Raw genomic sequence first — 14,398 nt, 5'->3', positions numbered from 1 at the left:
TTTATGATGCCTGTGATAGATGTATCGATTCATGCTCATGTTGTGTTGGATGTTGAATGTATGTTGTGGTTTGGGCCACTAGTTTTTTGTATTCATGTGCCCACTTGTGACGTAGGCCCCCAAAAGACCCCTTCTTTTGATAGACTTGTAACATGCGGAAGCTTGAAGACAGGATTATACTTTGATAATGAATATTCAGCACCTTGGGTTCCTGACGTTTACACAATGTAGTGGAGATAATAGTAAGGACAAGGTACACCCGATTGGGTCCCCAATACCCTCTGAAGGGCCCCCATCAAGGACTCGCATATTTGCTTTATTGAATGATGAGAAAAGAGTGACTTCTTGATGATCTTGCTTGGCTGTAAACATGCAGCATGATCTGGTTCTGACCTTCGAGTTCACCTTGCTTGGGAATTCCCTTGGATGTCCTGACCCTTGAATACTTTTGTGAATATGAGATGAATAAGACCTTTGACTAGCCCATGTTTATATACTCTTCCATATGCTGGTCAGTTTGCTCTAGGAGGGGTCGGCCTGTTGATTTATGCTCCACGACTTGTTTAATCCAGGATAAAGATAGGCACGTTTTTCCCACAGGCATTCTGGCTGCTGTCCACATGCTGTCCAGGCTGCCTGTTGTGCTGGCCCTCCATGGCTGGCTGACTCGCTGTGAAGGCCTTATGGGCGGGCCGACTGGCTGCCCAGGCCTTCTAGGCCTGGCCGACAGCTAGTCCATGGCTTCTTGTGGGCCAATGTCATGGCCCATGGGCTGCTCTAGTTAGGGCAGCATGTGTAAACCCTTGCCCCCACACTATGCAATCCTACATGCAACTACATGCTTCTTGGGTGCCTTGCATTTGGCTACAAGTCTAACAATGCTCGGAGCACCTGTCATCATTCTAGAGGGTGATTCACAGTACGGACTGGCAGGGCCACATGTGTGGGACTTGCACACCTGACCAAGGCCATGTACGGAACTTGTACACCTGACCCTAGACGCTTAGAGTGGAACCCTGGCTGACTCGTCTCGGACTAGGGCTCACAAGGGACCAATTTCCACTCTAGGTCCTGCACCTGCTGCATAGATATGTCCACGTGGCATCCAAGTGCGGGATGCACGTGACACCACGTCGGTCGGCCAGAAACGAGGACAAGTATGTAACGTTTAATGTTGGCCGACTTCGTGATGGTGGTGCTGTACTACTGACTGACTTCATAAATTTCCATGTAGATCTTTTCTTGAGCCTATCTGAGCTTGTATGATGCCCTAAACTAGCCTTAAACTGATACCTGAATCAGGGATTAGATAGAGGATTAGATATGGCCACGTGCGTGAATGTGACTACCCCTCTTGCTACTAAACTTGATGTTGGTTTGGAAACGTGTCATCCTTCCTTCGTGGACCTTCTGACCTTGAACTTTGACTGTTTTTTTGTTTTGATACCTTGACTGCTTTTTCTTTTGATACTTTGAGTACTTGACTTTGACACTTTGGCTGATAACCTTGCACTTATCAGATCCACTCCAAATCTAGTTAAGAACTGTGCATCTGTTCCATTGTTGTCTGCATGCCTTCAATGCCCTTTCCCACATCCATGGTCTTCTTCTGCAGAGACGATCATGCCTATTGCTCCACCCTTGGAAATGTTCCTAAGAGCTAACTGATATGCCCCTTTGAGCATATACTCCCAGAGGTGCCTTCCTTTGGCATTGTTTGCCCATTCCATGACTGCTACCCTGGTTGCATTCTTCATATGGATGTGTGCACCTCCTTGGGACTACCAGTGCTTAGTTGGGCTGAGCATGATGCTCTGATACCAATGTTGCATGCGCAGAAGCCTTGCTGTACTAATCCACAGCCCTAAGCCTACTTACGGAGGAACATGCTGATGCTTAATGCAATGATAAGACAAAGAGAGAAAGAGAGATGAACTGTTGGTATTCAGTATATTACTATGGTACAAAAAGATATTTGTATGTCTTTACATACTCCATGAGGCCTTTGGCCTACCCAAATAGAGACTTTAGACCTTCTACATGCTAGCCTATGGACTTCTATGACTAGCTAATGACCTGACTCCTTGAGGAAGCAAGATACCCATGCTGAATGGTGTCTTAGTCTTATATAGGCCCCCAAAAGACCCCTTCTACTGATCGACTGTGCTGTCGGCCAGAAATGAGGACAAGTATGCAACAATTAATGTTGGCCAACTTCATGATGGTCTGTTGAACCGACTTCATAAATGTTGTAAGCTCAGCGGGGCATGCTGTGATAGATTCAACCACGTGTCCTAGAGATAAAGATATAGAGAGAGAGGGGAGAGAGAGAGAGAGAGAAGGGAATAGGGATCTTGCACAGTACACCACACTCAGCCGGGAACAGGCCCTGCCTCCTTTCAGGAATTTATTCATGAACAATCTACGGGCACGCAGGGCAGGATCAATACAACAATGAATACAAAAGCAAACAAATATGCCGATGTAGTATATCCAAGTCGATGTTGATGTCGAGGCACGAGATCTCTGATGCTGAGCACACAACGGGAATGACCCACAAGAATCTCTCACCAGGCTAGTACCAGATCCAATATCCAAATCCAGTGAATCCAAATCCAAATCCAATATCCAAGTCCATATCCAAATCTAGATCCAAGTCTAAGTCTAAATCCAAGTTCAAATCCAAATCCAAATCCAAATCCAAGTCCAATCCAAGAAACTTTGAGCTCGTGAACAAAGAACACAGGCAATATGTGTAGTTGTTGAAGCTTTTGTGTTAAGCTGTAGACTTAATGCCCAAATCGAAGGAGACAGAGGTAGTACTTCAGGTGTCGTCAGCCGGGTGATAGGCAGAAGTGTTGGCGCTGACGAGCGGCGGCTGTAACAGATCAAGTGCTGGTCTCGGCGCTAGCAGGCAGTGCTGCTGGTGTTGGCTGGCTGGTTGGTGCAGGCTAGCCGGCTGTGCTGGGGGTTGGCTGGCCACGCTAGCTTATGGCTGGCTGTGCAGTAGGCAGGGGCGGTCCAAACGATGGACTAGCCAAGTGGAAAAGATGGCTGCAAACAATGCTGGTTGCGGGCGTATAGCACTGCATGACAGTATAAGAGGCAGCGCTTCAGGGCTGCAGCTGGCTGCACAGGGTGGCGCAAGGTGGTTCAGCCTGCCAATAGGCGGCTGGCACAGGCTGTCCAGCAGTCGGAGGCGGATCTGGTGGCAGAGGTATTGGCGGAGGCAGGCACAGCTCCAATAGTAGATATGGTGGCGACGGGGGGCTGCAGCAGCTCACAAGCGGTGCATAGATGACAGGAGGCTGGCGGCAGTAGAAGAGACTCCACGTAAAAAAAAAAACTTGTTGATGAAGATGGAGGCCACCCCATTGATGTTGACGATGAAGAAAAACCCCAAGCCTTGTTGGATGATCTTCACGTCTTGTCCTTGATGATGCCCCTTCAAGAGGGACTCTTGCTTCTTTTATACTTGTAAGTGACCCTGCTTTTTGCCAAATAGCCATCATGCTTTTGCTTTGCCTTTTTATACTTTGCTTTTCCCTTTTTCACTCAATATAATAAAATATTTCTCAACTTTTGACCAGCTTTTCCAAAGTTCTTTTATGCTTTGCTTTTCTAACTTCAGGGTCTTGCTTTCTAGCCTTGGAGCTGGTTTTTTGGAAAAGTGGCATTTAGCTTTTTGGTCCGGCTCAATCTCCTCTTGCCAATGGTATCCCTGGCTTGCAATCAACTTAGTTTGACTTTTTGTTTTTTCTTGCTTTTTGACCAAGACTTGTGCTTTTTCTTGAGCAAACTATATGATCCCTGTTCCCATGTCTTCTTCCACCTGTCTGGTGTCCGGGCATGGGTTCCATCATGTGAAATAGAGCTAGGAGGGCCAAATAGTTACAAATGTCCATGTAGATCTTTTCTTGAGCTTGTATGATGCCCTAGACTAGCCTTAAACTGATGCCTAAATCAAGGATTAGATAGAGGATTGGATATGGCCACGTGCGTGCATGTGACAGTGCTAGAGTTTTCCAGGGATAGAAAGAAGAGTGCGGTGGAATCACACATACATCACACACAAGAGTCCTAAACTGTTGCTTTGTATTATGTACAGTAAAGAAGTAATACAACTGAAATTCAAGTACAAGATGTGGCTGAGAATGAAGACGTCAAATCACAGCCATGTGACCTATTGTACACTCTTGGCTAGCACTTTGCCTATAGAGAAATGCCAATAGTATTACTGCCGGCCAGTTGTACCCCATTGCCATGCCATCAATGCCCCTATTACCATTGCCACGTCATCAATGCCATGTAGCAATGCCACGTGTCACTTGTGGTGTCCAACCCTACTTGTTGGCTGCTATCTGAGGTCTGGCTCTGCTTTGCATACTCGTCCCTCTTTTCTCCATTCTGCTCTCCCTCCTTGCCTATGCAAGATAGACATGTATTTCTTCATGCTTGGAGCATTGGCCTTTCTTGACAAGAGGCACGCGCACCATCATTTAGCATTGCTGGCCCAAGTTGGTTGTGGCTTATGCCCCCCGCCCCCCTTCCGTGCCCCGCGTCCCCCTTTCCTTTTGCGGACATTACCTTTTGTGAGTGTTGTAATTTAATTTCAAGATGTTTTTTCCCACTGATCAAAGGATCTTGTTTTGGGGGAGAAAAGATACAAGGAAGAGCAGCCCACAACAGTGGACGGAGTTTAAATTTGATTGGAGAATTAATCAAAACTCCGTCAGATTTCAAAATGAAAGATTAGGCTAAAATTTACCTCTAAAGGTAGCTTCTAGGAAGGTCTATCCATCAGCAATGTTCAATCTTCAATCCTAATTGAGTGCACAATGAGGAAGTTCTTTGTCCTGAGGCAGCCAGTAGCTGTAACCTTTACCACTTTTGCTGCACAGATTTGAAGGGGGAGGATACTAGGAGTTAGTGAGGGTGCTCTTTGCTCATTTTCTCAACCCTACACTCTCTCTATGTGCTTGTTATCTAAGGCTATTCAGGTGATCATGAAGGGCAATGATATTTGTTGCACCACATGACTTGTGAGGGTACATGAACTGAAGCATTGTTCTTTAGACTTTCTCGAAGCACAAAACTAAGATTACTAAGAGAAGTAGAAGAAAGGAAGACAAAATGAGAACGAAAGATTTGATTCTCTCAATCTAATATATTGTATATCATCTTGCTCGCTAAACTCAAAGAGTTGCGCTATGATCAGAGGAGTGAAACCTTGCATAATCTTCTCCCAATTGCTGAAATTCTGTAGTAGTAGGAAGCCTTGGACTGATCATCACTAATTGCTGGTGTTTGGGCTGAATCTCTTGCTCTATAAGGCTTGTCTTCTTCCTAGTCTAGCTGCTTAGAAGATTTGTGCAATGGGGAGATAGGGTACTCCATTTAAAGACCACAAAAAAGTAGTCCTACAAGCGTTAGCTTTGTTAATTGCATTCTCACTTAGATAGCCTTAGGCCTACTTGCAGCACATAGTTTTCTTTTTTCAAGATGAGTCAACTTGCAGGTCAGATTTGAGGATTGTTTTCAGCCTTCGATCAACAATCCAGTCTCAAGTGCAGCAATCGAAGGGGCAATCCGCAAATTCCTCGGTTCCCTGTAAGCGTTTGCCTTATCGTCAACCATATGGGTGCATTCTGACCCTACTTCCAATCACCATCCATGCCCGCACCTACTCTTGGGAGCTGATGCTGTCAATGGAGATGGCATAGCACCTAGTTTGTGCTATGCATGGAGTTGATGATTTGAAGCTTTGTGAGTAGACTCTTGTGAACTCAAGATCAAGACATTGGCTGTATCTTTAGGAGTGCTTTAAAAATTTGCATGCTTTGATTGAACTCAAATTTAACCCGCTTTTGCATGACCTACCACTAAAAAAAAATCCCTTTGATATGACTTCAGTTTGTTGCTTGGTTATTGCCACTAACAGACTATCTGTTGTTTTGGTGTTTTTTTGTTAATGCCAGGTTTGCAGCAGAGGTGTTCCATGATTTGCATGAGGAGGTCTTGGCTACTGCAGCAAGAGGTCATGAACTGCTCATCCGTGTTCAACAGCTAGAGGCAGAACTTCCACTTGTTGAGAAAATGATGCTTGCTGAGACCAATCATGTGAATTTCGCCTACAATCCAGGTATATAGTTTCTGTGGATAATTTGTGTCCTCTTGTTCTTTCAAAATAGAGTATTTTTTGCAAAGATCGTTTATGATTGATGGCGCTACTGTGTTGTGCTTTTTGTTCCTGCTGCTCAACTGTGATATCTCTTTCCTTGGGCTTCATAAGGCCAATTGAGCAGTCAGATAGACTTTTTTTGTACTAAACCTTTGATTTGAACGATTGAAGGAGTAGAATGGCATGCAAGCATCCGCAATGATCAGAATCACTTTACCCAGGGAGATTTACCTCGTTTTATTCGTAATGCTTACGAGGACTGCAGGGGTCCACCGAGACTTTTCTTGCTTGATAAGTAAGCTATTTATATGGTTTCGTTTTATTTGAACTGAAATTTTTTATACTTTAAGGAGACACTGTTATTTTGATACTTTTGTCTTTATCAGGTTTGACGTTGCAGGAGATGGGGCTTGCTTAAAGAGGTATACTGACCCATCTTTCTTCAAGATGGAATGGGCAAGCTCAGAGTTGATGAAAGCAGAAAAAGAACAACAAGACAAAAAGGCTCGAAGGACTAAGGTAAATTTGATTGATTAATTTATCCTATCATAATGGCCTTATTTAGTAGTGCTGCATGGGTTCTTTGTAGTAGGGCAGATGGAGTTGCAAAGTACCAACATATTATTGGTGTGAGAATGGATCATGGCAAATAGCCATGTAAATGAAAAATAGTCAAAAGGGGTCATTCCTTCTAAATATACACCATGACGAGCCCTATGGGCATACTCACTTTTCATCACTCTCTCCTCTTCCTTTGTGGCCCATCTTTCTGCTTCTGTAATTATGTAAGTCTACAAGTTTTGTGAACAGATGAGGCATCATGGCCATTAGGGATATGATAGAAATATGTATAACAATGATTGGTAAATAGTGCCGTAATAATACAGTTACTATTTCAATGAAGAAACTGTTGATGAAATCTTGTATCTATATATGCAGCCATTGGAAAACACATGCACATGCCCCCCAACCCCACCCTCACCAAAAAAGAAAAAAGAAAATGAAAAGGAAAGATATTTCTATTAATCAAAAAGAGAAAGTGAATGGTCAACCGGCAGGGGGCGGGGGGGCGGGGGGGTTGTTGGGGTTGCTGCAGCAGAAGCAGGAGCTCTGGCTCGCGACTAGATTTATGTGAACTTATTGTATTATTACCATGATTTCATGTATTGACAAGGATCCAGGTTACATAGTCTATTTTGGTGATTGGTAGAGGGGGGTTGTAATATGAAATATGTACAAAGTATTTCAGATGAGAAAGGGGCATGAAATAAGGCATTGATGACTTCTAATCTCTTTATGAAAAACTTGTTTCTAGGATTATGATTTGAACCATAGTTACATGCAACGGAAACAGCTGATGTCACCATAACAGAAACGTCTTGAAACTAGGAAATGCAAATGGCTAGGAAAGGGCACATCTTCAACGTTATATAGTAGATGTAAATAGAAATGATGAAAAAGGTTGAGAGAAATAGAGAAGAAACTTGGGATGGATTTTAACTTAAAGAAGATGATGAGGAAAATTAGAAAAAATCAAGGCTTAGTGAGGCAAAAGTTGGGAAAATCATTAGGTAAGATCGAGAAATGGGAAATGGAAACAAAAATGGTGCCTCCAGAGAAACGGAGGTTCTGCAAGGAAAAGGTTGTTTCTTGTTATCATGATTTGAATTGCTCGTACCTGCTGCTTGCTTTTACTTTGAAATTTTGCATGATATTTCAATGGTGACTACTTCATTTCCATGCTATCCATGGTTCTCAAAGGAATAGATGAAAACAGAGGTTCTGATTTTTGACAATGGTGAGTCTGTTTTGATGGAATGGTGCTGAAATCTCTGTAGAAAAAGGGGCGACGGCAACGAAATGGGGAGGTCAGGGATGCAAGCCTTGCTTCACAAGTGCAACCCAGGTGTGTATTATTCGCTGTACAGAAAGTCAAGGTCATGCACAGCTTTATGTGACAACATATTCAAAGGTTTTGTAGCAGGACTTCAGCCTGATCAATTATTGTCTTCTTTTTTTAAGGATGCGCTTTGCGCCATCGGAGGTAGAGAATATAGCAAGCACAAGCATCCACTCTCCCATTTTAGACTCTGGCCTTAGTTTTGAAGAAGAAGCAGTTGGCTCAATACTGCAAGGGAATGGACATATGCCTATGTCTTCAAGATTACTGGTACCCGAACAGGAGGGGCCCAAGCTCAAGGCTAGTATGGATGTGCCTGCACAGGACGTCAGATTCAATGAGGCTTCTTTGGAACCCTCAAAATTTGATTCTGATAAGATAGAAGTTACAGGTACGGTTGACCTTGACCGTACTTATGTGGTAGTGCAGAAAGAAGATTTCGATGTGAGTTTGAGGACAGCAGAAGATGCGGCTGATGATTTTGCTAGTGAAACGGACAACTATATGGATGCACTAACAACAATGGACTCAGAAGTGGAGACAGACTCAGAAATGAAGACAATGGTTGAAGTTGATGGAGAATTTGTCTTGGAGTTGAGAGAAGGGGAAGCTACTGTACCATCAAATCACTTGTCTTCTGATTATTTGAGAAAACCAGGTGAGGAAAATGTTTTCAGAGAGGAAGATGCTTCAAGTGGTCATCACACACCCGAAAAGTTAGACATTTCAGAAAGAATAGAGCCTGCTCATTTTGTTGACAGCCCACAGACAGCTTTTGCTGAAGAGGAAAAGTCCCCTTCTGTTGATGGCAGTTATGTTTCTCCCTCCATTCAGGAGAGCAACGTTCCAAGTCCCATAAGCAGGAGCACTGCATCATCTCCTGTGATTGGGAAGACTGTTGTTTCCAGGTCAGAAGATTATTTAGAAGCTGGAAGTATCGACCATGTCCCAGAGACACCCGAAACTTCGGAGGAAAATGATATGGACGACCTTCAGATGGAAAATCTTTCAGCTGCATTCCACCGGCTGCCAGAGCCTGCTGTTCCGCTAGGTAATGGATCCCAGAGTGGATTTCCTGAACACCTTGGTTCACTTTCTTGTCACACACGAGTGCAATCAAGTGAGCTTATCAGTAGAGTGTTCTCAGCATCAGATCTGGAGAAAAACAGTTCTGAAGACTCCGAAAGTGATTTAAGTGAGAGTGCGAAGGAATTATCCCCACGCTCATCAGCCGATTCTAGCATTCAACCCATGAGATGGGCCATGGACTTTTCTAGATCTCACAATGACATATTGGATACAGATGATGACATGGATGGCATGCAAGTCTCATCAACTTCTCCTTCTTCCAGTTCTTCTACTCTCTCCAGTCCACGACCGTCAACATTGGCTACCACTGTCTTTAACATGGATTTGGAAAGCCAGCCACAGTCTCTGCTCTCTCCTCAGGGATCGATTGAGTCAACTTCACAGTCTCTTGTAGGTACCTCCCCTAAATCTGCCCTAAGTACAGCACCTCATTCACCTGTCTCTCTTGTGGAAACAGCTTTGTTGTCTCCATCTCCCATGAGTACTGCGCCTCATTTATCTACATTAACTCAGGAGTCAGCTTTTGATTCCCTCCCATCGTTAGAGTCTAGCTTCGATACTTCTTTTCATAGAGATATGGCTGCAAGTTTTCCAGCTCAGAGTCAAGGGTTTTTGGTAGATGAACTGGAACATTCTCCACCTCCTCCACCTTTACCTCCACTAGAATGGCGAATGACAAGACGATTCGACAGCTCTTTTTCATCCTCTTCCAAGGTTACGGTGTCTCCTCCCCCTCATAACTTCCCAGTTAGGCCTGATGAGCTACCACAGGCTTTCAAACCTTCTACTGCAGGATTTCCTGCCCTTCATAACGTTCCTGTGAGACCTGATGAGCTTGTACAGGATTTAATACCTTCTACTACAGTACCTCCTGCCTCTCACAACTTTCCTGTGATTCCTGATGAGCTATTACATGCTTTCAAACCTTCTACTACAGAATCTCCTGCCCCTCAAAACTTGCCAGTGCGTCCTGATGAGCTATCACAGGCTTTCAAACCTTCTACAGGTCCTATCCCTCATAACTTTCCTGTGAGACCTGATGAGCAGGCTTTCAAACCTTCTAGTACAGGACCTCCTGCCTCTCATAACTTTCCTGTGATGCCTGATGAGCTATTACAGGCTTTTAAACCTTCTACTACAGGACCGCCTGCCCCTCAAAACTTGCCTGTGAGGCCTGATGAGCTATTACAGGATTTCAATCCTCCTACCACAGAACCTGTTGGAAGTGATCAGGAGGATTCTCCATCTTTTTCTGCAAAGACAGACAATGGTCTGCAAGATTCAAGTCCAGTTTTGTCACCTAACAGGGTTTCTACAGAGAGGGCTGATGATGATGGCAGTTTTGTCTCAGAGATTCAAGGAGGAAGCTTTCTTGCAGCAGTACCTAACAGGGTTTCTACAGATAGGGCAGTTTTGTCACCTAACAGGGTTTCTACAGATAGGGCTGATGATGATGGCAGTTTTGTCTCAGAGATTCAAGGAGGAAGCTTTCTTGCAGCAGTACCTAACAGGGTTTCTACAGATAGGGCTGATGATGATGGCAAGCTTTTGTTCTCACCATCAAAAGTCCAGCAGAATAGTCCTGCAAGGCTTGATGAATCATCAAAGGATTCAAGTCCTCCTGTTTCAAAAGCTGGAGTTGAAACTATACTGTTATCTCCACAAAGACCTGACACTGTTCAAGCCTCACGACCTATGATCGTCCCAAAATTTGAAAGAAAAGATTCTCTCATAGAAGCCATTGCGTCACATGACAGGAACACGGTGAGATTTCTGATAAAAATTGCCAAACACGTTGAAGTGGTTTCTACTTTTTGTGACTGGACTGAGAATTAATGTGTTGGCAGCTGAAGAAGGTTTCAGAATGGAGTCAGTCTTCAAGAACAGTACCTTCTGATGATAGAGAGGTTTTGCTTGAACAGATTAGAACCGGGGTGTGTATGAACCTCAAGGAGCTTGATTCAGTTTTACGAAGCTCCTGTCCTGCCTTTTTTGTTCCTATTCCAGTCATTGGTTCTCATTCATGCAGGTACTAAGTGTTTGCTTTGCCCTTCTGTTTTAATAGTCCTTCAGCTTGCGGCATACCAAAATAGAGAAGCAGGAACCCCCTCGATCTGTTACAAATATCAATGTGGCTGCTATACTGGAGAAGGCAAATGCAATCAGACAGGTGATTTGAAGTCTCTACTCAATCCTTTTTCTTGAACCTGCTTTAGAATCTTTTAAAAAACCTTCGACCCTTCAGCCAGGTATGCTACACAGATGGAGTTAGTAGGAGCACTATCAGGAAGAGGAGCAACTGGGTGGTCAGCTCGGTATGATAGCGAGGGGTTGGGGTAGAGGATAGAAAGTGGAAGAGGTGGAGGCAGCAGGGAGGGTAGTAGCAAAGGAGAAAGTGAAAGTTAAGCCTAGTGCCCCTTTATTCAGCTGATAAAGTGGATGTAAGGAGGGCAAGTGCCACTGTCAAGATAAAGTGGGACATCATGATAAAGTATGACTAGAAGAAATCGTACAGTGTGAGAATCAGGGAAAGGCTGTGCCACTGCTGTGAATCAGTATCTGTTCCCATGCAATTTATTATTCATTCTTTAGTGATGCTAGGCAGAGCACCCAATGACTTGTATATCCATTTTAATTGTTATCGCTTAGTGACTTAATGATTTTTCTGATCATTTTGTATTGAAAAGCATGGTACTTGTGATTTCTTCTTTTACTATTGTACCTTGCTTGCAGGCTTTTGCTGGTAGTGATGAAGATGACGAGGATGATGATTGGAGTGATGCATGAATAGCAATGTAGGTTACTCCTGAGCTTATTATTGGGAAGATTGATCTGTTTTTGAGTAGCCAATTCATCATTGCTTTTGTGTCTTACAAGGTAGCATCATTATTGCGGGTAAAAAGCCTTGCTTTTTGTTCTCCTTTGCCCAAAATGGAAAACTGCTTATTTTTTAAGTATCCAGTATTTCTTCACCTCTAACTCGGTTGCATCAATTTGCAGGTGAAAAGTGTCATTCTGAATCTTGCAAGAATGCAGTAGGATCCCATCACGCACATGTACTGATTCATATCAAGGCTTTGTCCTTGCTCCTCCGTTCTTACGAGTCAGAGAGTGGCTTGTGTATGCACTCAAGCACTTGAAGCCTGCAGCTGGAATTACAATGAAGGCTCCTATGCTGTCCAAATTATGGGGAGAGAGAGGAGCATGGCTTGCCATATTGGACATGCTTTGTAGAGTTGCTCCATGGAGTTATGGTGGTCTTGGTATGTTTTGTTTGTCGGAATTGATGATTTCGAGAAGCTTGTAGCATTTGTAATTTCTGTAGTGATTAACTGTAGCAACAAACATGGAGATTCCACTGAGGCGGCCTTCTGTAAAGTAAAAATGGTTCATGCCGTTTGTATGTCCTGAGAAAGTACAGTTGCATTATGTTTTGAAGTCATGCACTCCAGAAATTTGAATGACCGGCTCTCATGTAACAGCTTCTCTCATGTGAATGTGTTACACTAGTGCTTCATATGCTCATTCCAACTGGTTGTGACTAAGGACATTTAAAAGAGTTACTCATGAATTTGAGGTGGGCCAGCAAACTGACAGGTAGAACAGTGTGGAACTCATGAATGTGATGTGGGCCAGCAAATTGACAGGTAGAACAGTGTGGAAGTTTCTAACACTGCCCATGTAAAGCTATGCCAAGGGGATGAGCCACACAAGGAGAATGGATAGGAGGCTTTAGTTCTGTTTACTTATTATCAATATTTAGTGCGCAAAGGTGAAGAAATGTTGCCAGATTGCAGCATTATATGACAGAACTCAATCTTTTGCTGTTTGAATGTCCTCTTGAACCCCATTCATTGGGTATGGGCTTGTTGATTATAGGCAAATGAGCCCGAGTCAGAGACAGCTTGCCTCCTTCCAGAGAATTGGGTGCCTGTGCATAACATATGTTTTTTTGTCACCTTTTTATACACGTTTCACCTTCTTACATATGGTTTGCCTTTGCTGTGTGGTGTGCAGTTTCTCCACCCTTGTTTAACAAGTTTCTTGATGTCTTTGCTTCCACTTGCTGTAGATCTTTTATCTCACTATTTGGTTTTCCACTTATGCTTGCTAGTTCTTTTCTTAGGTGTGAACTTATACCCCACAACTAAGACCTGCCCAATGTGTGCTCAAATTAAGCCGAGCAATGCATGTGCCACACAGAGAGAGGAATTTGTCTAACATGTCTACAATGTTCGAACGAGACCACGCTGTTTACTATCCGAGTCCTTCATCATAGATGACTATACATATTCAAAATAAACCTTGTGCATAAACCAAAAAGGATCACCATGCAACCACAGAGAGAGAGAGAGAGAGAGAGAGAGAGAGCGAGCATGAGTGTGGCTGGTAAATGAATTGTTCCTTGACGAAAGAGGGGTGCTATTATTACCTACTATGAGAGAGAAGTGTACAGGGTTAGCAACAAAATTCGGGCTTGTCAAGAGTTCTGATAAAATTTGTAATTCTATTCGTGCAGCTGAGTCTTTGTACAGGCCCTTCATAACTTGTGGTCATGCCATCACCTTGTCAGGGTAAGCAGGTCAAAGTCAGTCTAGAGTAAGCAGAATAAGCACACGAAACACAACAGCACACCCCCAATATAAGAGGCGTGGCATCTCTGTGGAATACAAAACGAAACTGCACACCCCCTGATACAAGTACACTTTTTGGTCAGTGGGCTCTAGCCCGAGTGGGCTAGCCTGGCCCATTCTACCCTGCCTGAAACGAATGGATGCGGGTTCAAACCTTGACATTCGTGGTGTGTATGAGTGGTGCAATGCTTGCATTACATCTCTTGAAAGGACCGGGCCATTCTACCCTACCCAAAATGAATGGACCGGTTTCAAACCTTGACATCCGTGGTGTGTGTGGGTGGTGCAATGCTTGCATTGCATCCCTTGAAAGGGCCGTCTAAAAAAAGAAGCTTCTTTTTTGGGAGTAACAGGGCATCTTCTCCATGGGATATGAAGCTGATGACTACCAATTTTATTGGTTGAAATGGTGTTGCGTTCTTAGTCCCGAATTCAATTAGGCCTTTCCCCCCTGGCCCATTAAGCCGCAAATCGGGCACAGGTGGTGGTTTAATTTTTAGAAGAAAATTCTCATTGTGTTGTGTTGATTTTGGCATAATTACCCATACATAAATAAAACCATGGAAAACATATGCTTCACATGATATGATGATT

The 14,398-nt window shown here is 43.6% G+C and overlaps 1 protein-coding gene across 5 annotated transcripts in view; it reads left to right on the top strand.

Moving 5' to 3' along the window:
* Positions 1–12,662, top strand: part of LOC147604707 (uncharacterized) — a 53,452-nt gene extending 40,790 nt beyond the window's left edge. For 2 of the 5 annotated variants that reach the window (XM_086794587.1, XM_086794586.1), the window contains 9 exons: positions 5,979–6,142; positions 6,353–6,476; positions 6,568–6,700; positions 8,020–8,087; positions 8,204–10,934; positions 11,018–11,104; positions 11,236–11,340; positions 11,904–11,965; positions 12,171–12,662. In XM_086794587.1, the coding sequence (XP_086650713.1) occupies positions 5,979–6,142; positions 6,353–6,476; positions 6,568–6,700; positions 8,020–8,087; positions 8,204–10,934; positions 11,018–11,104; positions 11,236–11,340; positions 11,904–11,957 (3,466 nt within the window). In that variant the 3' untranslated portion in view covers positions 11,958–11,965; positions 12,171–12,662. Of the gene's footprint in view, positions 1–5,978; positions 6,143–6,352; positions 6,477–6,567; positions 6,701–8,019; positions 8,088–8,203; positions 10,935–11,017; positions 11,105–11,235; positions 11,341–11,903; positions 12,066–12,170 lie in introns of all 5 variants that reach the window. The other 3 variants (XM_086794589.1, XR_015265295.1, XM_086794588.1) reach the window with 3 other exon arrangements.
* The last annotated feature ends 1,736 nt before the right edge of the window (positions 12,663–14,398 follow it).

This window comes from Cibotium barometz, chromosome 61 (genome assembly GCF_041138505.1).
Source record: "Cibotium barometz isolate CiBa-2024 chromosome 61, ASM4113850v1, whole genome shotgun sequence".
Classification (NCBI taxonomy): domain Eukaryota; kingdom Viridiplantae; phylum Streptophyta; class Polypodiopsida; order Cyatheales; family Cibotiaceae; genus Cibotium; species Cibotium barometz.
The sequence above is the reverse complement of the archived record's forward strand: the minus strand, read 5'-3'. Positions and strand labels throughout refer to the sequence as shown.